The following is a 26,208-nucleotide window of genomic DNA, read 5'->3' as shown; positions in this document are numbered from 1 at the left end:
GTGGCCGGCAGGTGGCATGGTGGTTAAGGCGCTGGACACTCCCACATGGCCAACCATAGTTCAAGTCCTGTATTTGGTGGCTTGCTATCTCACTCTCTCTCTCTCTCTCTCTGTCTCTCTCTCTCTGGCCAAATTAAAATAAATGAATGAATAAATAAAATGAAATGAATAACTCTTAGGAAACAAAAAAAGACCATAGGCATGTACTGGGAACACTCATAGGTTGATCTGGGAACCAACTCAGGCCTCCCACGTGGCCCCAGCCTTGTGTGCAGAACTCTCCATTTGTACCATTGGCCTCAGTACTCCTGAGAGCTCAGTGAACTTTCTGCATCCAGAAAGATCTTTCCAAAATGCCAAACTGGTCATGACTTTCACTGAGTTCTCAGGAGTACTGAGGCCAGTGTATGTTAAAGAGCTTTTCTTGGAGATATTTCTCAGGTAATTTTTTTTTCCCTAATCCTTGAAAATTCCCCTTGTTCCTAATTGTTATTATTTCCAGTACAACAGCTATACTTGGTAGTTATGGGGCAAGATAATGCTATTCCCATTTAACGGATTTAGAAACTTAGGTGTTCTTTCCTGAAATCATCCAGGTTCTCAGTCAGGAAAGGTCCTTCCTCTCTAGCATGTTGCCTGTGTATAAGACTCTTGGGCTTCCTATTGTAATTTCAACTGATTACAGCTGTAATAAAACAAGCAATAAAATTCAGAGGATTAGGTTGATCTAATTACTCAGCTGTTAAGATGAGGCCATGAATTAATCGAATTCAATTCACCTAATTCAATCCAACAGCATGCACAGTATCATTTGCATTATACAGAGAAGGTCCTATGGGGCCAGCCCTGTAGCAGAGCAGTTAAAGGATAGGCAGAGAGAGCCAGATTCCAGTCAGTCAACAGGGGTTTGAATCCTGTCCTCAGTGGCAACATGTGGGACACACACACAGGCCCAGATCTTGATAGAATGGAAAATTGGAGGAAAAACAGATTATAGCATGATCAGAAAGCCACCTTTCTGTTTCCCTTCCTCTTTTGGACATACACACTCATGCTCTATCATGAATAAAAAATAATAATAATAAAAAAGAAATAGAATCAAAATTAACCCTCCCCGCATCCTCCTTTATCAGATATGGATGTCTAATTTCTTTTTTTAAAGAGGATTACTTTGTCTAACTTTATTTCTTTATTTTAATTTGACTGGAGAAGGACAGTGTGTGTGTGTGAGAGAGAGAGAGAGAGGGGAAGTGAGAAAGCAAGGTGCCAGGTCCAGGACTCAAACCACTGTCAGCCATGTGGGAGTCCCATGCCCTTCACCACCATACTACCTGCTGGCCCCATGGTTGTCTCATTTTTGAAGGTAGTTACTTCAGGAATTAACAGTAACACATTCACAACTCTGAAAGACTTGGATTTCTGGCCTTCCAGTCTACAACTAATTCTAGCACTGGGAAATGGCTAAGAAAGGCTGTATGCTTCTGGATTCATGACTCTAATTTCCTTTTTTTTTTTTTTTTAATGCCAGAGAGCATGTGTATGTGCAAGAGAGAAAGAGAGAGAGCCCCCGACAGGGCCTGGTCACCCTGCAATCCTTTATTTCTTCATCTTTTCCATTCTATCAGTACCCTAGGCATGCATATGCAAGCGTGAATACTTTTTAAACTGCCAGGGTCAAGACTTGAACTCTGGTCAGTTTGGTCAGCCATGTGGGACCTGACTTCCTCTGCACAGTGCTTAATTGCTATGCTATGGGGGTGACTCTTCCTTTTTTTTTTCCTCCCCAATGTGCTCTAGAATGCTTGCGCTAACTGGAAAGAGAGAAGAAAATGAGAAATCATCCTCAAATCACTCCCAGGGGGCATGGCCGTGCTGCAGTCCCTTCTCTTCCATTGTCCTCTTGGGATCTTGGCATGCACGCACACACGTCTTTCATGTTTTTCAAGCCCCAGGTCTGAGTCTGGAACCATGCACTTGGTCATGTGGGATCCTACTGCCTTAACCACCATGCTACCAGCTGGCCCTGCCTTCCTTCCCGTTGCCTCCTAAAAAATAAAATTTCTCTGAACTCCCCGGCCACTCAAAGTTGTCAGTTCTATTCTTTTCTTTTAACATTTTTACCCACTTTCCAACACAGCCTGTCATTCCAGGCCTTCTTCAATTAGATTCAATATTGAATCAAAAAGTAGATGTTGTCAGACTGAATAATAAAATAAGGTCCAAGTACATGCTGTCCACAGGAGACACTTTTTAAGATTCAGATACAAATAGTTGAAAGTGAAAGGATATGGGGCCTGCAAGTGGTATAATGGTTAGGACACTGGATTCCCACATTACCAACCACAGTTCGATTTCCGGACTTGGCAGCTTGCTTTCTTACTTTTCCTGTCTCTCTGTCTCTTTCTAGTGTGTACATATGCCCTGTAGAAAATTAATAATAATAATAAATAAAATAAATAATTCTTTCTTAAGAATTATTTTATTGGGACCAGCAGTTGGCATAATGGCTATGTCGCTGAACTCCCATGTAGTCAACTGTGGTTCGAGTCCCGGACCTGGTGGCTTAAACTCACATTGGGCGCGTGTGCATGAGTGCCTAAGATCCCAAGAGGGGAATGGAGGAGAAGAGATTGTGGTGTTGCCATCCTCCCTTGGGGGGGGGAGCGTGATTTCTTCTCTTTCTGTCTCTCTGTCTCTCTCTGTCTTTCTGGCGAACGCACGCACCCCATAGCAAAAAAACCTCTCCAAAAAAAAATATTTTATTTAACTTTATGTATTTATTTTAATTTGACCAGGGAGGAACAGAATGAGAGAGAGAGAGAGAAAGTGAGAAAGAAAGTCGCCAGGTCTGGGACTGAACTACGGTTGGCCATGTGGGAGTCTAGTGCCCTTCACCATGAAGCCTGCGGGTCCCAAAATAAATAATTCTTACAAAAGAGAGAGAAAGTAGGGGTTGGCAGGTGGCATGGCGGTTGAGGTGCCGGACTCCCACATGGCTGACTGTGGTTTGAGTCCTGGACCTGGCAGCTTCCTTTCCCACTTTCCCTCTCTCTGCTCAAATTAAAAAAAAAAAAAAAAAGGATAATGAATAAAATTTAAATAATTAATTTAAAAAGTGAAAGAATATAAAAAGGAATATAAACAGAAACCCTAAGAAGACTAGGGTAGTTGAAATAATATCTGATAGAATAGACTTTAAAACAAAGTATTGCTAAATATGTTGTTAAAGAGCCATAGACGATACAACATGGCCAGCTGGTGGCATGGTGGGTATAGGACTTGAACCACGTGGGATCTGACTCCCTACACACAGTGCTTAACCATTGTGCTTATGGGACCTGCTCAATTTTATTTTATTTATTAGGTTGTTGGGAAAGTCAAGACGTAATTTTCTGTGCAAAAATGAATCATGAGTTTCCAGGCAACCCAATATCTATCTATTTATTTATTTATTTTTAATTTGCTACAGGGCACATGCGCACCCGGGACTCAAACCACACAGCCAGCCATGTGGGATCCAGCCTACTTCAACCACCACATCACCAGCTAGCCCCCAGTTTAATTTTTTTATGTGGAAAAACAAGTGTCCAAATATATTGCACTGAATCTGAGCAAGATTCTTCCTTTTGCCAGATCTATTTAAACAGAATAGTGGAATTCAAGAGTGAATTGACCTGGGACAGAAGGGATTCATGAAACAAATCAATTTGTAAAATTTCATCTTGTCCCCCCCCCCATTTTTTAAAAATGTTTTTGCCGTAGGGCACATGAGTTCTCTGGAGAGAGACAGAGACAGGGAGAGTGAGAAATCACCTCCAAAGGCGAATAGCCGTGCTGTAGTCCCTTTCCCTCTAGTCTCTCTCAGGATTCCGGGTATGCGAGCATAAGCACCTGGTGTAATTTTCAAGCTGCCAGTTCTGAGACTCAAACCATGGTTGGCCTTGTGGGAGTCCAGCACCTTAACCACCATGCCACCTGCTGGCCCCTCATCTTGCTCTTTTATCTGGCTTTAGAAGATAAATGCACAGAGTTCAGGGGCCAATCACCAAACAGTCTATCAAGCACTGGGTACCTCCCGAGTGCCCTGTGCCTGCAGGAACGAGAGGAAGCAGCATCAGCTGCACATTCCTGGAATGGAGCACATTCCTGAAAAGAACGTTTTCCCGAGGAACGGCACATACTTGGCCTTATGTACTTACCTAGGAGCAACTGTTCAACCCTTTACTTGGGTGTAAGCAGTCAGTTTTCTTTCCTTTTTTGATTGTTGATATGGTTTTTACACTAAAGACACAGTAAGCCTGCTCTGACTTTAGGGCTTTTCTCTGCTAGGGCTCAGCCTACGTGCTGCCAGCCTTAACCTGGATGGGCACGTCTGCATTGACCACGCAGTGCAGCTCAGAGCAACATTGGTGACTAGGTATTTCCCCCTTTCTTATGCTCAAGGGGATTGCCTTGCCCTAACAAGAACAATGTCTCTCTTAAGTGCACACCCTTCAAGTTTCCCTGGGGCTCATCAGTGGGGAAGCAAGGCAGGTGGGCCTTGAGTCTAGTCCACAGGCTACCCTCAGAGTCAAGTTTGGTGGGCAGGCCCAGAGCCAGCATTACAGAGGGCAGCCTGCTTAGGCTGACCTACATTCTCCCAGTGTAGCACGCTCAGCAGTCAGGCCTCCCAGCTAGCGAGAGGAATTCCAGATTCAGGCATTTTTCTGGAACTAACAGATTCAAGAATTTATTTATTTTATTTTCTTCTGCTGGTTAAAGAATGGAGGAGAAGCCCGCAAACCTTGGAGTTAGAATGTTTCCCATCTTTCTTTTTAACTTCATACCTCATAGCATTAAAAATGAGGTTTCATTATTGGGATCAGTTTGTGTAGGCCATGTCTCTTATACACCTTTGAGGTTCCCCCTTCTTCTTCATCCCATCCCTACTGTTTGAGCTTTCCCTTTTGGTTATTGTAGTAACTTGCTAGTAAGTCTCTTCTATTCTCATCTTCCCATTCCAAACCTCTTTCCACACTCCCACTGAAGCTGTTTTTGTGAAACAAAAATCTGAAACTCCCCAATTAAAAACACTCCAGTGGGCGGGAACCAGCAGTTAGCGTAATGGCTATGTCGCTGGACTCCCATGTAGTCGACCGCGGTTCGTGTCCTGGACCCGGTGGCTTAAAACTCACGCCGGGCGCGTGTGCATGCGTGCCCAAGATCCCGAGAGGAGAATGGAGGAGAAGGGATTGCGGCATGACCATCCCCCCTGGGGGGTGATTTCTCGCTTTCTGTCTCTATGTCTCTGTCTGTCTGGTGAGTGCACGCGCCCTATAGCAAAAATCTCTCAAAAAAACACTCCAGTGGGCCAACCAGTGGCTTAGTGGGTTAGGCAGCTGGATCCCACATGGCTGACTATGTAGTTTGAGGCCCAGATTCAGTGACTTGAGAAAACATACCAGGCACTTGTGCACATGTGCTCAAAATCCCAAAAGGAAGAAGAAATGAAGAAGGGATTCCAGCAGGACCATCCCCCATGGGAGGTGCTTTCTTGCTTCATGTTCCCTTCTCTGTCTCTCTCCAGCAAGTACATGCATTCTCTGGCAAAATCTAAATAAGAAAAAAAAAAGAAGAATTAAAAATTCTCTAATGGTTCATTAGTATTTACTAATAAATTGAATCTGTCCCTCAGTCTGTCTTTTCTTTTTTTGGACAGTCTCACTGCTGTGAGCCTTCCGCCTCTACCTCTCAGCTATGGGTGTACACCAGTGCCTGGCTGACCTACATTTTCTCTGTTGGACTGGGAACTAAACCTGAGCCACCCATGTGGTCCTATAGAGCATAATATCTAACACACACCATGTCATCTGCTCCTCAATCTACATTTTTGTCTCCATTTCCTGTCACTTTTCCCCACACACTGTGTTGTGGTTTAGATTATGGTTTGTCCCCCAAAGTTTCATGTTTTAGAATTGGTCTTAGTGGAGAGCAATTGGATATCCCCCAGAAATTCGTGTGTTGGTACTTGGTTTTATAGATTGTATTGTAGAAGTGTCGAGTGAAAACTTAATTCCTTCCTAGTCGCCCAGGGTGGGCCTTCGGGTGTGAGGATCAGAAAAGAATGTCATTAGGACAAGGCCTGCATGATTGAATTCTGGTGGGATTTTTTGGCAGAGGTAATGAGATCACAACAGCGGCGAGAAAGCCTCATGGTTACAGAACATGCTCTGCTGAAAGTTCTGCCTTCTGTCACTTTGTAATGCCTTTGGACCTCCCAGCCCCTGGCACTGTGAGTCAAAATAAACCCCCTCACTTAAATTCTCCCAGTCTAGGTATTTCCATTAGCAGCACAATGACAAACTTAAGACACACTGTAAACTCCAGTCATATGAACTATTTACCATTTCTCTAATATAGCATGTACTGTCATGCCTTCACACATGCAGTAAATATGTATTTCTTTCTCCCCACTCCCAAATACCTCCAACAAACTCCTTCCGTTCATTGTTCAACTAAAGTGTTTCTTCCACCCAGAAGCTATTGCCAACTTTCCCAAACCTGTTGTAATTCCTTCTGTAGCATTCTAACAATACCCCAACACTCTCTGATTATATATTGTGTATATTGTCTGCAAATTAATTTAAATAATGTATATTATGTCTTAGACTGTAAACGTCTATGTAAAGAATTTAGCATGATACTTGGCTCAGAGTAAGCATTGCTAGATGCTAATTATTCTGATGGTCATCATGATGATGAAGAAATCTGGATTAGTTACTTTAAGCTTTCACTAACCACTAGCACCAGAATCTTGTCATGTCAGTTCAGTTAAACTTTTTTTAGGGCCAGCAGGTAGCATGGAGGTTAAGGCACTGGATCCTACCTGGCCAACTCCACAGTTTAAGTCCTGCGGAGTGACTTGAAAATCACACCAGGCACATGAGCATGCACGCCCAAAATCCCGAGCGGAGAATGGAGGAGAAGGAATTGCAGCAAGGTCATTCCCCCTAGGGCATTCCCCATCCCTCTATCTCTTTCTGTCTCTCTCTGGCAAGCACACATGCCCTACAGCAGAAATTATTGGGTCATCTGAAAGGTCATGACACATTTTGCATAGAAAAACATGTCATGACTTTTCAGATGACCAAAAAAAGGGGGGGGGGGCAGAAAAAAAATTAACTGGAAGAAAAACTGAACTGTTTAAGGGAAGGGGTTAGTAAACTAAAGTCTAGTCAGAGGTGAGGGTGAAAATGGAAAGAATCGGATCTTTTGGATTTGGACAAGAAACAATTCAGGGAGAGTAGGGGATCTCATCCTCTCTTCAGGGCTGTCCTGGAACAGAGGGAGCAGCCTCAGTTTTTGAAGAGTGAGCCAGGATCAGTGGTTGGGAAAGTGTTCAGGGTAAGACTCTTTGTAGGGTAGATTTTTAGCTCAGAGTGAAGAATTTTAAACCCGCGGAGCTCAGCCACAAGAGCTGTGACTGCTGCCCGGATTCTGAGCACAGCAGCAGAAGGGCGTGTTGCCGAGGCCGGGTTGCCAGCCGTGTGGGTCACTACAAAAGGTATTCATGTGCTGAGTGGCAAATTGGACTCAGTCACCTCTAATGCGTCTCCCAGCTCTGTAATTCAGTGCCTGCGTGATACTTTTCAATAACACGAGCTTGACCTACATTAGGACACTGAGTGAGAACAGAATAGCTTTTTTTTTTTTTTTTAAACAGAACCATCTTTGACCAAATTGACTCTTCAGAGTAATTTCCTGTTTTCCCTGGTCTTGAAGATGAAATAAAGAATCTTGGCAAAGTAAACGACAGCCCAATTCAGAGGTTTACACACGGTATACTCATGTTTTCAGGAGAGGTAGGGTGGTTGGTAGGAACAGCCCTTGTCTCCCTCAGCAGGCCTGCATTCTGTCTCCACTCTCCGCTTGCTAGCTGTGAGTCAGTCTTGATATCCGCATCTCTGCAATGGAACTAATCATGTTCTTTGCAAAGTTAAGTGATTAAATCAGGCAAAGAAGTGCCTAACACAGCACCAACAGGACAGATTCAAAATTTTATCTTGCCCTCCAAAGAGAAGATCAAGATTTATTTTGTGGGACCAGCAGTTAGTGTAATGGCTATGTTGCTGGACTCCCATGTAGTCGACCGCGGTTCGAGTCCTGGACCCGGTGGCTTAAAACTCACGCCGGGCGCGTGTGCGTGCGTGCCCAAGATCCCGAGAGGAGAATGGAGAAGGGATTGCGGCATGGCCATCCCCTCTGGGGGGTGATTTCTCGCTTTCTGTCTGTCTGTCTGGCGAGCGCACGCACCCTATGGCAAAAACCTCTCCAGAAAAAAAAAAAAAAGATTTGTTTTGTTTTGGTTTTGGAGCAGGTTTCCTTTTTCTTCTCTCCTTTTTTCACATCATGAGCTTCAGACCTAAAATGTCTTCATTGCTTGTGTGTCCCTGCTCACAAAAGAGTAATCCTCTTGTCTCCCTGAGCCAGCGAGCTAGTCTTCCACTAGCCTTTTGATACTCTACTATTTTTAGCTCCTAAAGATCAAGTCGTTTTAGAAATAGCCTCCTGATTTCAGTTGAAAGTAAGTTCTAATTTTATATTAATCAAAAATATAACTTTACATTTCTTTAGTTCTAATCCTAGTAACAACAAGATTAGATTGTATTGACATCTATAAAGTAATTAAAATGTACACATCAAAATCCCAGGAAACCTGATCACTGCTATAGCCTTTGGGATATAAAAGAAAAATTCATGGTGTTCATTTATTCTCTTCACTCTGGACCTTCAAAAAATGTAACTACAGGAGGGGTGGATTTGTTTCCAATAACTCAGTTATTTGGTAGGTGTGGAAAAGGTATTGCTATTGAGATTCCGTTACGAGTTCTACCACTGACTTACTGAATAATCTTAGCAGAGGGACCAGCAGGTGGCATGGTAGTTTAGGGTGCTGGACTCCCACATAGTCAACCATGGTTCAACTCCCAGACCTGGCAGCTTGCTTTCTCACGTTCCCTCTCTCTCTTTCTCCCTCTGGTCAAATTTAATAATAAATAAATAAATAATAATTAATAAGGTTAAATAAAATAATTCTTAAAAATAATCATCTTAGCCAAAAAGTCACTTTACCTCCAAGTCTCTGTTTGCTCATCTGCAAAATAGGAGAAATAACATTAGGGTTGATTTAAGGCTTAAATGAGGGAACCAGCAGTTAGCGTAATGGCTATGTCACAGAACTCCCACGTAGTCGACCGCGGTTCACGTCCCGGACCCGGTGGCTTAAAACTCATGCCGGGCGCATGTGCGTGCGTGCCCAAGATCCCGAGAGGAGAATGGAGGAGAAGGGATTGCGGTGTGACCATCCCCCCTGGGGGGTGATTTCTCGCTTTCTGTCTCTATGTCTCTCTCTGTCTGTCTGGCGAGCGTACACGCCCTATAGTGAAAAAAAAAGAAAAAAGGCTTAAATGAGAAAGCAGTTTGAAGATATCTTTTAGATAATATAAATGGGTGAAATACACGTGGTTTGTCATTTCGACTCGGTGTATACCTGGCCTGCTTTCACATGGGTGGAGCAGAGTCTAGGGAGTCTTGGGAGTGTGCTGGAAATAAACTTCAAGCAGAGAAGAGCCACGAAGTAGCAAAGACTTAAATATAAAATAAAATACAGCTTTTAAAACGATTAGAAAAAGAAAGAAGGGGGACCAGCCTGTGACGTGTAGTTAAGGCGATTGGATCCCACGTGGCTGACTGCACGGTTCCAGAGCTGGCAGTTTGGGAAACATGCTGAGTGCCTGTGCATGTGTGCCCCCGAATCCCAAAAGGAACAATGGAGAAGAGACTGCGGCATGACCATTCCCCATTGGGAAGTGCTTTCTTCCTTTCTCTCTCTCTGTCTCTTTCCTTTCTCTGTCTCTCTCCAGTGAATGCATATGCCCTCTAGCAAAATAAAAATAAAAATAATAAGAGTAGCTAACTTTTTGAAGGTTTAACTGTGTACTGAACCAATATTGCTTTGGGATCTTAACTAATTTAGTACTTTTAGCAGCCTATTGTATTAGGTAAGTAATATTATTAGTCCCATTTACAGATTGGAAAACTTAGAGACTTTAACTGGCTCAAGATCACACAAGTAATTAGTGTTAATGGGATTCAAACCTAGGTAGTCTGAATCCACACTCCTAATCACTCCACTGTAGAGCCTTAACATATAGCAGACATCCAAGTGGAGATACCAAGTAGGCAATTGGATATTGTACTCTGTGAGTCAGGAGTTCAGAAAAGAAGTCTGGTTGAGGTGTAGGAAACTCGGATATAATCAGTGGACAGATGAAGTTATAAAGGTAGGCTGGTGGGGGGGGGCAGCAGGTAGTGTGGTTAAGGTGCTGGACTCCCACATGGCTGACCACAGTTGGAGTTCCAGACCTAGCGACTTGCTTTCTCACTTTCTCTCTTTCTTTCTGGTGAGGTCACAGGCTATATAGCAATTTTTAAAAATATAATAATAAATAAAATTAAATAATTCTTTAAAAGAAAAAATGTAGGTTAGAGCCAGCCAATATCCCTAGTCCCTTGTGACCAGAGGACACTATTACAGGAAGATGAAGTGGTGAGATCAGGTGCCCGGATGACAACTTCTCAGCTTTGGTTAACCCAACAGTCTTTTCCTCAGAGCCAAGGAGGGCACAAGCAAGTCACTTACAGATGACCCCAAAATGTTACTCCCCCACCCCCACAAAGCTCTGCCTGGAATGTCCAACCTCCTCTTTCTAGTCTACATCCAGGAATATCTAGCACCCAGCACAATCTATGACAGAAAACAGGTACTAAAGAGGTAATAGTTGACAAAGGCCCCTTCTTATGGCCCACTCATTTCCCCCTCCTCAGTCGATGACCCTTTCAAGGCCAGGAACCCTGTTGGATTTGTATCTTCCACGTTTAAACCCTTCAGCTCCCCACAGTGTAGTGTAGTCTTTTTACTGAGTGCCTGTTCTCTACCTTACCTGTCCTGGGCACTAGAGATGCAAACATCCTCATCAAGCAGCAAAGTGAAAAATATCAGTGGGGATAGGGAAACAAATAAAACCAAATGAAAACCAGAGTAGGCGTGGCGAGGAGACCCCACTTACCTGTGATCCCTTTTTGCACAGAGAAGGTTGTTGGTGGAAGAGGGATATTCCGTACTGGCCATCTAGGCTGTCAGCCTACCTGCATCTGAGGAGCACAGGTGCTTGCTGTCCACCCTGAGGGTTGAGGTGGGTGAAGGTGGTGTGCCGACAGAGTAGGAAGTGGGAAGGTGGAGCTGGCCAGGAGCTGTGTGTACAGGTGAGCAAGACAGCTGTGCCTTTAGGAGCTTAGAGTTTGGGGAGAGGGAAGCAGGGCAGGAAATGTAAACAAGCCACTGAAGTATGAAATGCAGTGAGTACAGTGAGAATCATCGTATGGTAAGATTATCGGGGCATGCATATGTTTGGAAATTCCTTGTGTTCTAAAGGGTAGAAGCGACAAGCAGTCCAAGCCTGGGGCCGTATGAGACGACAGCTCAGACAGTCGAGTAGTTTCACCATGGAGTGGGAGCCTCAAGAAAGTAAGGAAAGGGACCAGCAGTTAGTGTAATGGCTATGTTGCTGCACTCCCATGTAATCGACTGTGGTTCGAGTTCCAGACCCGGTGGCTTAAACTCACGCTGGGCACGTGTGCCTGCATGCCCAAGATCCCCAGAGGAGAATGGAGGAGAAGGGATTGTGGCATGGCCATCCCCCTGGGGGGTGATTTCTCTTTCTGCCTCTCTGGCGAGCACATGTGCCCTATAACAAAAACCTCTCAAAAAAAAAAAAAAAAAAAAAAAAAAAAAAAAAAAAAGGAAAAAGATCAACACAATCCAGAATGGTCAATGTGGCGGCGGCCGTAAGATTTCTTTGTAGGGTCTTGACACATCATCAAAAGCATAGTTTTTCCAAGATTGTTTGTCAGGTATCTTTTTATCCTTGTTCTGTAACCATTCAGATGACATTTTGCTGCTGCTACAAAGCCTGCAAAAAAAGGTGCCAAAGAAAAGACATCAGATGAAAACAAAAGATGAGATAGAAAAAATAAAGTCATATCCCCACATAGAAGATGAACCTGAGGATGATGTCTATTTAAAACGCTTATACCCAAGGCATATATATGAAGTAGAGAAAGCTATTCGTTTACTTAAGAAATTTCAGGTTCTGGACTTTACTAATCTGAAGCAAGGTGTTTATCTTGATTTGACATTTGGATATAGGGGGCCAATGGGCCCTAAAAAAAAAACCCCCAAAAAAAAAAAAAAAAAAAAAAAAAAAAAGGAAGGAAGGAAAGGAGTTCACTGTAGTGGAGGTGAGGGCTGGGAGGCTCTGGCCCAAAATGCAAAGTTGGACTAAATGGTCTTCCATGTACTTTCTTTCTTCTTTTTTTTTGGAGAGGATTTTGCTATAGGGCGCGTGCACTCGCCAAACAGACAGAGACAGAGAGACAGAAAGCGAGAAATCACCCCCCAGGGGGGATGGCCACGCCGCAGTCCCTTCTCCTCCATTCTCCTCTTGGGATCTTGGGCACGCATGCACACGTGCTTGACGTGAGTTTTAAGCCACCAGGTCCGGGACACGAACTGAGGTCAACTACATGGGAGTCCCGCAACATAGCCATTATGCTAACTGCTGTTCCCCCATGTACTTTCTAACTCCAGTGATTTAGAACTCTAAATCTTGTTTCTTTTCTTGGCTTACGGATGTCAGCTATAACATAAAGAAGACAAGACAAAATAAAGTTCCTTCTAGTGCTCTGTTGTATAATAACTGCTAGAATCAAGGGGATTCAAAATAGATGGGGCCAGCAGGTAGCATGGTGGTTAAGGTGCTAGACTTCCACATGGCGACCGTGGTTTGTGTCCCAGACCAGGTGGCTTGAAAATCACACTGGGCACGTGAGTGTGCCTGCCCAAAATCCCAGGAGAATGGAAGAGAAGGGATTGTAGTGTGGCCATCCCTGCTGGAGATTTCCTTCTCGCTATCTCTCTCTATGGTGAATGCATACACGCTATGACAAAAACCTTAAAAATAAATAAATATATAAAAATGAAAATAATTCTACTTAGGGCTAGCCCGAAGCATAGCAGTTAAGCACTGTGCAAAGGGAGCTCAATCCCACATAACCAGCCACCACTCAGATCCCAGCATGGTGGCTTAAAAAACATGCCGAATGTGTGTGTGTGTGTGTGTGTGTGTGTGGACGCAAGATTTGATGGGATGGAGAAATGGATCCTGATGGAAAGGAGAGGTGGAGGAGAAAGGATTGGGGTATGGTCACAATCAGAAGGTTCTCTCCCTTTCTCTCTGACAAGCATATGTGCCCTCTGGCAACTAAAAAACCAGGTTTTTTCTTTTTTTTAGACAACAATAATTCTACTTGGGAACTTCGAGGGAAGATCCTGTCATTGCCTCTCAAGTACAATAGATGGCATCTGAGTGGCAGGACAGGAGTGTGACAACCTGTGGCTGTATATTCACATGAAACTGGATACAGAGTTCAGCCATGAGACTGGATCTCTGGCTTCCCAGATTAGACCCCTGGCCTTCTTCTTGACACATAGCATACCTCCAGGTTGCTAATTAAGTGACAAGTTGACTACCTCAGTTCTAGAATGAGAAAATGATCAGAGGGTAAAGAGAGATGAATTTTCTTTGGAGTTGGAAAGGATTTAGGGAAAGGCATATTAACAAAGATACATTATTAAAGCTCCAATATTTACAAATCCCAAAGAAGCTTTTAGGGATTTAGGGATTTAATCTTTGACTTTTAAAATCAGCTTTCCATTGTCAGTCAACATACCAATGAGCATTTAAAAACTGCAAGAAGCAATGAGACAGGCACTTACACATTGCTAATGTAAGTACAAATTGACAGTTTTTCTAAAAAGCAGTGCGGCGCAATACATGAAGATTCTTGGCATGTCACTTTGCAACAGCCTCTCAGCCTCTTTATGCTTTTCTCCTCTTGCCTTCTTATACTCTCTCTTCTTTTCTTTTTTCTTTAATTGCCAGAAGGCACATGTGCTCACCACAGAGAGAGAGAGAGAGAGCCCCCAATAGGGTGGGATCGTGCCACAGTCCATTCCCTCCACCCCATCAGGATTTTGGACATACACACATGTGCTCCTGGCATGTTTTTCTTTTTAAAATGTGTTTGTTTAATTTTATTTATTATTATTATTTTTCTTGCATCGAAGACATTATCAAGAAAATGGACAGTGGTGAAGTGGTAAACATAATGCTCTACGAGGTTGATCCACACGGGAACGTTCCTGGTTTGTGTCCAGAGGCCTCCCTCAGTACACAGGGCACACGTGCCGTGATCCCAACTGGCTGAAGTTGGGAGCTGGGAGTGGATCACAGCATCAGGACCCTATTGGAGGGTCAGGCACTCTGTTTCTGTGTCTCTTACTTATGGAAGAAATAAGTAAACTTTTAGAAAATAGTGAAAAGACAACCCGCAGAATGAAAGTGTTTGTAAATCATGTATCAGATAATGGTTTAATATTCAGAATATATGAAGAACTCCTACAGTGCAACAGAAAAAAGGCAAACAGCCTGATTAAAAAGTAGACAGATGGGGCTAGCAGGTGGTGTAGAGGTGGCTGGATCCCACATAGCCAGCTCAGTGGTTTGAGACCCAGACCCAGGTGCTTGAAAATCACACTGGGCGCATTTGCATGTGTGCCCAGAATCCCAAGAGAATGGAGGACAGAAAGGATTGCCATGTGGTCATCCTCCCTGGGGTGTGATTTCTCACTTTCCCCCTTTCTGTCTCTCTGATCAGCACATGTACCCTATTAGAATGGAGAAATGGAGGAGAAGGGATTATGGCATGACCATGCCCCATTGGAACGCCTTCTCTCTCTCATCCCCCTGAGTGAGTATACATACTCTCTGGCAACTAAAACAAACAAACAAAAAGAATAAAAATTTAAAAAAATTAAAATCCAGCAAGACAAAAGGCAGTAAAATAATAAGCCCTGTGAGGATGCGGAAAACTTTGAATCCTTACACATTGCTGGTGGAATGTAAAGTGGTACCATTGTGATAAACAGTCTTATGGGTCTCTAAAAAGACAACATGAAGGGCTAGACTGCAGCACAACAATTAAATGCTATGCAGTGAGAGTTAGATCCCACCAGGGTTTCCACGGTTTGAATCCAGGTCCTGGCAGCTTGAAAAATATGCTGGGGGTGTGTGTATATGCCTAAAATCCTGATGGGGTGGAGAAATGGAGGAAGAGGGATTGTGTTATAACCATACACTATTAGGGGTGCTTTCTATCTCTTTTGCTCCTTCTCTCTTGTTCATATGAACACCCTCTGACAGAAAAAAGAAGTACTGAAAAGTTAAACATGAGGGTTGCCACTGTCGCATTGACTGTGGAGTTACTGAATCCTTTTCCTCCTCTCTGTGCTGTCAGGCGACTTTCTAAAGGTGCTATTCAGAAACTCCTATGTGGAGTTGAACCAATACTAGGACCAACATTTTTTTTTTTAGAGGTTTTTTTCGCTATAGGGCGCGTGTGCTTGCCAGACAGAGACAGAGAGACAGAAGGCGAGAAATCACCCCCCAGGGGGGGATGGTCACGCCGCAGTCCCTTCTCCTCCATTCTCCTCTTGGGATCTTGGGCACGCACGCACACATGCCCGGCGTGAGTTCTAAGCCACCGGGTCCGGGACACGAACCGGGGTCGACTATGTAGGAGTCCAGCGACATAGCCATTATGCTAACTGCTGGTTCCTGCATTTTTAGGGTGACAGTGAAGAACAAAAGAAGCCTTTTGTCCAGAACTGCCATCTTCCAGTAATTAACCAAGATGACGAACACAAAAAGAAAGAGGAGAGGCACCCGATACATGTTCTCTAGGCCTTTTAAAAACATGGAGTGGTTCCTTTGGCAACATCTATGCGAATCTACAAGAAAGGTGATAGTGTAGACATTAAGGTAATTGGTACTGTTCAAAAAGGAATGCCCCACACATGTTACCATGGCAAATCTGAAAGAGTCTACAATGTTACCCAGCATGCTGTTGGCATCATTGTAAACAACCTTGGCAAGATTCTTGACTTAAACTCACGCCAGGCATGCGCGTGTGTGTGTGTGCCCAAGATCCTGAGAGGAGAATGGAGGAGAAGGGATTGTGGCGTGGCCATCCCTCCTGGGGGGTGATTTCTTGCTTTCTGTCTCTATGTCTCTCTCTGTCTGTCTGGCGAGCGCATGTGCCCGAAAGCAAAAACCTCTCAAAAAAAAATATTATTCCTTGGCAACAGATTTAATCTATAATGTTGATTAATCTGTCAGCCAGAAACACCACACTTCTTTTAGAGAGACTAGGAAAAAAATCTATTATTATTATTATTATTATTATTGTTATTATTATTTAACCCTGTTTGAATCTAAGTAGGTTCAGGATCTTCATTGGGATCTGAAATATCTTTCTTTTCTTTTTTTTTTTTTTAAGTTTGCATGAGATAAAGTTTAATAAATGGAGTTTTGGCTGGCCTCATAGTACAGAAGTGCTGTCAGGTCCCACATGGCTGACTGCAGCTCAAATTCTGATTCCAGTGACTTCAAAAACATTGCCAGGCATGTATGTGTGCATGCCCAGAATCCTGATGGGGTGGGGAAATGGAGGAGAGGATTATGGAAGGAACAGGCCCCAAGGAGGGTGCTGCCTGTCTCTCTAATGCACATCTGCATATGCACATACATGTGCTCTCTGGCATTAGAAGTGAATAAGTGAGTGGGGGGGGGGGTAGAATCTAAACATGAAATTACATATGACCCAGCAATCCCACTACTTGGCATATATCCGGATATATCCGGAAGAATTGAAAACAGGGGCTCAGGTACTTGTATGCTATTGTTCTTTGTGCCATTATTCCTGTATCGAAACGTGGAGATAGCCCAGATGTCCATCAACAGATGAATGGACAAGCAAAATGTGGTAAATGTATATAATGGGGTGTTACTGTATTTAGCTATTAAAAGGAAGGGAGTTCCAGTACCCGCTATAACATGGGTAAACCGTAAAAGCATGTGAAGTTAAAGAGGCCAGAGCCCAGCCTCTACTGACTTTCTCCTTAAACACTTCCATATTGCTGCCCACCCCTTTTTACAGTGAGCATATAGACAAATTGCATGTATCATTTTTTAAACTCATGCAAAAAATCTGCAAATACTGGGATTTTGGTATTAGGGACTTTGTTTTGAGAGGTCGAAACCCGGCCACATGTACTATCTGAAACAGCCCATGAAGAGATGGAATGGAAAGGACTAGTAATGTATGATTCCATTTCCATAAAATACCTAATGTAGGCAAATTTGTAGAGTCAGAAAGCAGATTAGAGGTTACCAGGGTGGGAGGAGGATAAGAGATGGGCAATTACTGATCATCGTTACGGTGTTTCTGTTTGGGGTGATGAAAAGTTTTAGAACAGGTGGTGATGATAGCTGCATTACATTACAGATGCCATCAATGCCACTGAACTGAACACTTAAAAATGGTTGAAATTCTAGATTTTATGTTATATATACTGTACCATGGTAAAAGTTTTTCAGAAAAATAAACTAGATGTAATTTGCTATGTATATTAGATATTTCATGGTGAGCTAGAGCTGGCTTGCTCAAGAGCTGGTTATGAGCATCTTCCCAACTACTCATTCAGTGATGTTAGTAGCTTCCACGATAGGAGTATTTACACCATGGCAATTGGTAAATGTTACAAAACAGCCTCCACCCTAACCACCTCGAGCCAGTTGTTATATACTTACCAGCACGCCACTGACTATATGTGTATAACAATGCAAAGAAAACCAGGGTCAGCAGGTGGTGTAGTGGTTAAGGCACTGAACTCCTACATGGCCGACCACAGTTTGAGTCTCAGACCTAGAGACTTGAAACTTAGGCCAGGTACTTGTGCATGCTTGCCCAGAATCCTGAGAAGAGAATGGAGAATGGATCGCTGAGAAGCCATCCCCCCAAGGGGTGATTTCTCACTTTCTGTGTCTATCTTTCTGGTGAGCACACATGCCCTATAGCAAAAATCTGTCTTAAAAAAAAAAAAAGAATAGAAAACCATCTGGAAGGATAGATGCCCAGCTGTCAGTGGTATTACTTCTAGGGAAGATATTTATGTTTGGCAGAAATGTAAAAGTTAGACTTTCATTTTACACACTTCTATATTGTCTGCTACCCCTTTTTACCGTTAGAATATAGACATATTTCAGGTATCATCTTTAAAAATAGGCCAAAAAGTCCACAAATATTGGAATTTTGGTATCGTTGACCTTCTCTTGAGAGGTCGAAAGCCAGTCACATACACTGTCTAAATGGCCATGAAGAGATGGAATGCAAACAAAGCGTGGGGCTTGGATCCCGTTTCCTCAGAAGTCTGCTTTTCTACTTCCCTAACTAAATGAGGCTTGTCTTGTCTCTTTGTAGGTTACCCTACAGCCTATCCAGCAGCGGCCCCTGCCTACAATCCCAGCCTATACCCCACCAATAGCCCCAGTTATGCTCCAGGTAAGAGAACATGGGGACAGCAGTGGTGAATGGGGGTGAGACTTTATTTGGAAAAAGAAACCTACCTGCTGGCCTTTGCCCTGTCCTTAACTGTTCTGGGCTCAGCCTGCCCAGGCTTGGCTGTCTTGGGAGTCCCTTCTGGGAACAGAGGCAGATCAGCCTCAGGGTGGGGGTGGGAGTAGAATTCCTCATTCTCCTTGGGACTTAAGGTCGACCCATTCGTCCAATGCTAGAATGTTGAGGCATGCATCCTCCTCCCAAAACCTTTTCTGTTCTCCCAACCAATGTCCAAATCCACTCTTTGCTCAGTTTCCCTTGAGGCTGTCATTGGGAAACACACTTATAGTCACATCGTAGACTCCTGGGGTGTGGATTTGGAAGAGAGTGAGAGACTTGCACCAGAGGGTAAAGAGCTGGTTTTCAAGCCAAGACAAACTACTTATTTTTCAAAAATAATAAAGACCTAACATTCCTTGGCTAGAGGTTGAAATGGGCTCAAAATGTTGAAAAGGTTTGTTCTATTCTGAGCCAGGAGCATTGCAGAGGTATTACACTGATACTAACCCCCATGCTCAGCTGGTGGGGAAAGAATATGGGCTCTGTGGTTAGAGTCCTGGGTTTGAATCCTGATTACTCAGCCTAGTAGTTGTAAGGCCTAAGGCAAGTCATCTTACCTCTCTGAGATTCAAGTGAACTACCCACTCAGGGTTGAAGGTTGTTTTATGTAAATTCTTTTCTTTTTCTTTTTAAATTCATCACAGGGTATATGTACTGCAAGAGAAAAGAGAGAGAGAGTGAGAAAGCACCCCCCCCAGGGGATGGCCACACTGCAATCTCTTCTTCTCTCTTCTCTCAGGATTATAGGCATGGACAAACATGCACCCTGATTTTTCACAAGCTGCCAGGTCCAGGACCCAAACCACATGGTCAGCCATGTGGAATCTAGCTACTCTAACCACCACTCCAGTGTCTGGCCCTGTGAATTCCTCTTCGTTTCCTCAACAAGTATTTATTTTTTGAATGGCTTCCACACTGGAATAGAAAAATCAAAGGATACTATCCACATGGAGCTTGCGGTCCATTTGGGAGCCTGACATATGATTCATGGCGGTACAGTGTGATACGGATCGTAACAGGAATGCACGTGAGAAGAGAGGAGGGAATAGCAGTCTGCCCGAGGGTGAAAGTGCAGGAGGCTTCCTGGAGGGGCAGCAGTTGAGATGAGGGAGATGCAGGAGGTGTTCTTTTAGGCACACAAAGGAAGCATAGACGTTCCAGGCACATGGGCATCAGCGAAGGTGTGGGGATGTGGGAACGCCACATTGGTAGGATCCTAGAAGGAGTCGTAGCGCTTGAAGAAGAGACCAGGCTGGATGAATCTGGACTGCAGGGCCTTGAATGCCATCATAAAACCCCAATATTCTTGTTTGGGAATTCCCATTATAGAATTAGACCCTGAAAAGACCTCAGAGTTCCTCCAGGCCAGTTTCTTCTCTCAGTAAGGGAGATTCAGAGAGAAGCAGGGTTTTGTCCCAGGTTACCTCATGGATCGGCAACAGCATGTGGACTGGAACCCGCTGATCTCCTATCTCCCCTCCTGCCTGCTGTTCCAGTCCTCTACTGCCGTCCCCCTTTTCTGGGACAGGTAAGGAGAAAAGGATATGGACTGCATCTGAAGATCTAGATATGAGTCCTGACTCGGACTTCCTAGATAAGCAACCTTAGAGTCATCTGGCCTGAACCTTGCTTACCGCTATCTCTAAAATAAGAATCATGTTATTATCACATTACACACACACACCCATGAAGTTAGCAGCCAGCCCCTCTTTTTATCAAATAAGAACTATTTTATGCAAATAACATAACCCCCAAAGTGCTTAGAGAGATGGGTCATGTTACAAACATTTATTTTGGCCCAGTTAGGCCTGAGACACTCTGGAAGACACTGCAAGTGATTAGAAATGGAGGATGCTGCAGCCACTGTCCTTGAAGAGCATATAAGGGGAGCAGTAACACAGGGGCTAAAATGTGTCTCAGTATCTCCGCGTTGATTTTACATTTACTTTTAATCACTACGATACATAATACTCCCCGCCCCCAAAAAAAAGGCAACAGGAGGCAGAAATCATGAAAGTCACATATATCCTATTTGTTAAAATACTTAATCAAATTTGATCAATTCTGTTTTTAAAATGGTGGTGACTTTGACTATCAAGTACATCACAATATATTAATGATTTAAATACAAATTAGTAAATAGATTAAATAAATAAATAAATAAATAAATAAATAAATAAATAAATCCAAGAACTCTGGAATCTGACTAGGCCTTGTGAACACTCTAGTCTAAAACAACATGCGGTGAGTTGCCGCAGACTATCAGGAAAGATCAGGAGAGAAGACGAACTGCCTCTGGAGTCCAGAGGCCTCAGTGACCTCGCAGCAGCAGCACTGGCAGCAGCACTGGCGAGCTGGGGAGGTGAGAAAGCACCCTGCAGTGAGTTAGGGAGCGAAGCAGGTGATCTAGCAGACACAGCTTTCTCTTACAGGAGGCTTGACTACTAGCAAAAGAAAAACAAGAGGGCATTGATTAGCGGGGAATGTGGGGTTGAAGGAGGGCTTTTTCGGATGAGGTAAGCACTGATGGGAAGGCGCAAGGATGAGACAAGTCGGAGATGCAGGAGAAGTGGTGCCAGACAGAGCAAGGCCCCCCGTGGAGAGTGCTGAGGTGGGTTGCAATCCAGAGCTCAGCTTTCTCTGTCTTGGGGAATTGAGTGGCAGGTGGAGGTGAGATGCCTCACGCAGGAGGGCAGCTTTTCCTCACAGACTAAAAGTCACAGGTAGATGTGCTCAGAATAAATTGCTCCGTGGGAACTGGAGAGTTCCTGTCTGATAACCTTGATTTGCTGAAACGGAGGTGAGCAGGGATGGAGGGAGGGCCCTTAAGGAAGCAGGTCCAGTGTGAGATAGAGGCGTGTGGGGTGCACATAACCCAAGATAACACAGCAGGCTAACACTGGAGCCCAGCTAAGGCAGAGGCTCCGATCCCGAGCTATGTTTTCATGACATTCGTTATGTTTAGCACTCCTGGTAACAGACTGTAGGATTGTTTTAGGATCAGGTTGGCAGGAAAGTGGAAGAACAAGGAATAAATAGCTACTATACATTGAATGGTTTTTATGTGCTAGGGACTATTTTAAGCTCTTTATGGATATAACTTGTTTCATATCACAACAAATCCTGGCAGTCGGCACTATTGTTATTCCCATTTTCCAAATGGGAAAACTTAATCTTAGAGAAGTTAGGTAACTGGTTAGCCCAGAGATCCACCACACTCAGTGTCAGCTCTTAACTACTGCATCATCTTGAGGCAGTGGGCCAGAGAGAGCCGCGTTAGCCTAGAACAAGCAGGCTGGAGAGAACAGAGCGTGGACAGGAGGGGCCTGAGACCAAACAAAGGGATTGCAAGCCTCTGACATGTGTGGAGTATTAAGTTTTAATTTTAAAACAAGACAACAAAAAGATAAGCCCTTATCTAACTTGATTTTCCCCCAATGTTATGGGTTTTTTAAAAGTGTATCATATTATTTCTTCCATGAGAGAAAGCAGCAGAGAGTGAGGTAAAGAGACAGGAAACCTCAACAGGGTCTTCATCCCACAACCCACTGCCACCCTCAGCCAGCCCAGACCACAGGACGGGTGTGTGGACTGAGGCCCAGGCCGTGAATCTGAGACCTCCTGATTTGGGTCCAGTTGCATTATGGTTGTACCACTCTCTGTCCCTTCCCAAATTTCATGTTTTGAAAAGCTAACATATTTCTAAAGTACAACCAAAATAACCCAGACTATTTTCTCAGAAACCTACACAATTCACAAGGAAGAGTGATGCCAGCAAATTATGGGCAGCAAAGTCCTGCCCAACCAGGACTTGTAGCACTAACTCTGCTTCTGATTTGGGTGTGACTTGGAGATGATCCCTTTCCCTTTATGTGTGACACACACACATACCCTGGGTCTGTCACATATTTGGGAATTCTGTCCTCTGCATTCACAGGCTCTTGACTTCATTGGGGAGCTCCTGCCATAGAGGAGCTGCCTCAAGGTCAGAGAGGACAGTGAAGGTTACTCTCCGCTTCCAGCCAGAGCCAGCTGTCAGCGATGTGGTGCGGAGAGGTGCCTGCCACTTGGAGTGGAAGGCTGCAAAGGAGCCAGTTCTTTCAGCTGCTTTTAGGAGACCAAGAAGTTGCTACAGAGAGAGCTATTTTTAGCAGCTCTGAGTACCCTAAGATATCATCTGTCCAGGATGCAGGGAAATGGTTCATTCTTTCATTGTTCTGAAAACAGTGTGGGTATTGGAGCTTTTCTTCTGAGCTTCTGTTTCCCCTAAGCTTTTAATGATTTTAGGGACCCTATTTAAAACTGTGTGGTCCCACAGGAGGCAGGAGCCAACTGAGACTTGGTTTCCAGACTCTAGAGACCAAAGGGTTGGCATATTAATGGTGGTCTGACTTTAAAAGGAAGGATAAACAATGTAACTGATACAAGTAAAGCGGAAGTGCCTCTTCCCTTAGCGTTTTCATCTATCATCTCACTGATTTCATAGCAGCCCTGTGAAGCGTATTATTCCTATTTTACATGTGACAAACCTGGGGGAGAGTAGAAGGAAGAGATCTGTTTCCTGAACACCTGCCATGTTCCAGGCACAGCACGAGGCATGTTGTCAGCATTCATTTTTACCTTCGTTTTGTGAGTTAGAGCTTATTGCCTCCAGTCTGCTCAGAGAGGTTAAGTTGTCCAGGGTTACATAGCTCAAAAGCAGAAGAGCTGGGATTCAAACCCACCTTGTCTGACCCCACAGCCTGTGTTCCTTCCATGCTACCACACCATCCCAGTGGCTTTGGAGATGGAGTGCCTCTGCATTGGTCCTAACTCCCTGGGGTTTTACAGATAGGTTTTTAGAGGCCACCTGTGGCTTTCACTTCCTGTAACACATGAAGCCTCTGTCATGTGTGAGGTCTCGCAGCAGTTCTCGGGAGAACTGCAGTGTCTTCATGGACAAGCAAAGAGCAGGAGTCTGGGCTTGCTCACATCCAGGCAGCTTCTGACTCAGCTGCCTGGAAGATGCCATAGCACCCAGGGAGGTGCCTCTCCGCTACAAGTGGACTTTCCTGAATGGCAAGTCTGTCACCCTCTCCAGAATAGAGGCATTTTGCACCCCGTGCAGTCACTGTTTTGTGTGCTATTTCAAGACAAAGTCTGTTTATGTAACTGCAATGTGTACAACTTTGTACCAATTCTTAGTGGTAATTTCAACTAACATTTCTATCCAACAGAGTTTCAGTTCCTGCATTCAGCTTATGGTAGGAGAGCTATTTTTCCTCATCTGTATTACGGCCTATGAATGTGTTATCTCGTAACAATGGTAGATCCCCTCTCCTTTCCTCTCCAATTCCCATCCCCTAGGCTTGGGCTCCCCCCAGGTGGCTCAGCAGCAGTTCCTAAAGCATGCAGGAACATGTCTGATGGTGCAAAATCATGGGTTGGAGACACACGTGAACCTTCCCCTAGGGCAGCAGTGAAGGATTTTGGCACTAAAAGGCGTCTCTCACCCTAACCTGGCTGCCAAATTCAAATAAATGAGTGAACAAAATTCCAGGGCCTGCACGTGGCTCCTCTGTTGACTTGTGGCAGCCCCCGTGAAGGAGTACCTGGGTTATGCCTATTAGAATCCAAAAAACCAGTCTGCCCCGGGATAAGTTTCCATCTCCACTGGCAGTCTGACATGTTTGAAGACCTGCTTGACTTTAGATACAGCCTATTCCTTCAGCTCAGATCTTGAGCTCTGGATTCATTTGGGGGGCATTTTCCTGGATGGTGAGAGGTGGGGCCAGGTGTGCTAATGAGCGAGGGACTAGATCTGGGTTCTCCAGACAGTGTGGACTCCAGGCCCAACGCACCACGGGAACTTCTGGGCACCTGTGAGGGTCTCAGCAGTGTAACTTGACTAGGTCCTTTTTGTCACAGACAGGAAGGGACCATGGGAGGGGCTTGCCATTTTCACTACCCTCACCTGGGCTGATCAGGGCAATGTTGTAAAATCTCTGCACCCTCTCTCAACTTTGAGCCTCCAATTATTTGGATGTTGGAATTGAATTCGTCTGTGGCGCATCTTTCAGGAGATGAGCTGTGAAATTTCTCCTTGCCACTGTTGCAGGCTGTGTGATCTTGGGCAATTTGCTGATGGCTCCTGGCCATAGATTAAAGGGTTATTCCACATGATCTTCGAGGTCCCTTTAAATTCTAACACCCTGTCCTATTATACTTACTTGATTTCACTTCTGCTAGTCGCAGACCTGTTTCTCTTCTCATCTATGGGACTCATTTTTTGTTTGCCCCAGGGTATTCGAACTTGGACAGAAGCCTCCATAAATGTTAGAGAAGCTCTCTTGCTTCCTCATCCTCCCAGTTATAGCACCTGAAATGGATCTGCACAAACAGCATGGACAGAGCGCCTCTCCACTAAACAAAACACTCTGTGGCAGGCCTTAACTGGCGCTTTGGAGATTCAAAGACCAGCGAGATAGGGTCCCTCTTCTCAAGGAGCTCACAGTTTAGTGCGGAGACAGAAAAGCTATCCAGTACAGGAGCCTCTAGGAATCCCAGAACTCGGGTAACCAACTATGTGGGACACATGAAGAAGCTGTGGCCCATGAGTGGGGAGAAGAAAGACTTCATGGTAAAAGCGGATCTTCAGCTCAGATTGAAAGTACCTGCCAGGCATAGAGTTTTGGGGAGAGACATGTTGGAAGAGTTGGCAGTGTGCACAGAGACACGAAGATGTGACGCTTCTTCTCATTTCCGGGGGAATGGCAGTGAGGCTGCAGACTGAGCTGGAGAGTGAGAACAGTGGGAGTGTAGAGAGACTCTCAGGACAGATTCTGGGGACTCTTCCATTTTTAGACAATAGCCTTTGGCAGGATGGAGTATTTTCTGTTGTTGTTATTTTTTGGGGGGGAGGGATGGAGTATTTTTTTAAAAGAATTATTTTATTTAACTTTGGCCAGATAGGGACAGAGAGATAGAGAGGGAAAGCAAGAAAGCAAGCTGCCAGTTCTGGGACTTGAACTGTGGTCAGCCATGTGGGAGTCCAGTGCCCTTAACCACCACACCACTTGCCAGCCCTGGGCTGGAGTTTTTTGTATTTTTTTTAAATGAATGAATTAATTAATTAATTAATTTTCAGTTTGATCAGAGAGGGACAGAGTGAGCGAGAGGGAAAGTGAGAAAGCAAGCCACCAGGTCTGGGACTCAAACTGTGGTTGACCATGTGGGAGTCAAGTGCCCTTAATCACCATGCCGCCTCCTGGCCCCAGGGGACAGAGTATTTTTAAGAAAGAGCTTGGGACCTGCAGATGGCATAATGGTTACATTGCTGGACTCCCACGTGGTCAACCGCGGTTCGAGTCTCAGGTCTGGTGGCTTAAAACTCACAACAGGCCTGTGTGCGTGCATGAAGTCCTGAGAGGAGAAGGGTTTGCAGTGTGGCTATCCCCCGGGGGGTGGGGAGGGTGATTTCTCACTTTCTGTCTCTCCAGTGAGTGCACATGCCCTAAAGCAAAAACCTCTCAAAAAAAAAAAAAAAAAAAA

The 26,208-nt window shown here is 44.4% G+C and overlaps 1 protein-coding gene across 3 annotated transcripts in view; it reads left to right on the top strand.

The window, feature by feature from the left end:
* Window positions 1-26,208, top strand: part of FAM168A (family with sequence similarity 168 member A) — a 109,211-nt gene that overhangs the window by 65,199 nt on the left and 17,804 nt on the right. For 2 of the 3 annotated variants that reach the window (XM_027774121.1, XM_014590511.2), the window contains exon 3: window positions 18,481-18,561. In XM_027774121.1, the coding sequence (XP_027629922.1) occupies window positions 18,481-18,561 (81 nt within the window). Of the gene's footprint in view, window positions 1-18,480; window positions 18,562-23,894; window positions 23,922-26,208 lie in introns of all 3 variants that reach the window. The other variant, XM_014590509.2, reaches the window with a different exon arrangement.

This window comes from Tupaia chinensis, unplaced genomic scaffold (genome assembly GCF_000334495.1).
Source record: "Tupaia chinensis unplaced genomic scaffold, TupChi_1.0 Scaffold000047_1, whole genome shotgun sequence".
Taxonomy (NCBI): Eukaryota; Metazoa; Chordata; class Mammalia; order Scandentia; family Tupaiidae; genus Tupaia; species Tupaia belangeri.
Note: the sequence above shows the minus strand (reverse complement) of the source record. Positions and strands in the feature narration are given on the sequence as shown.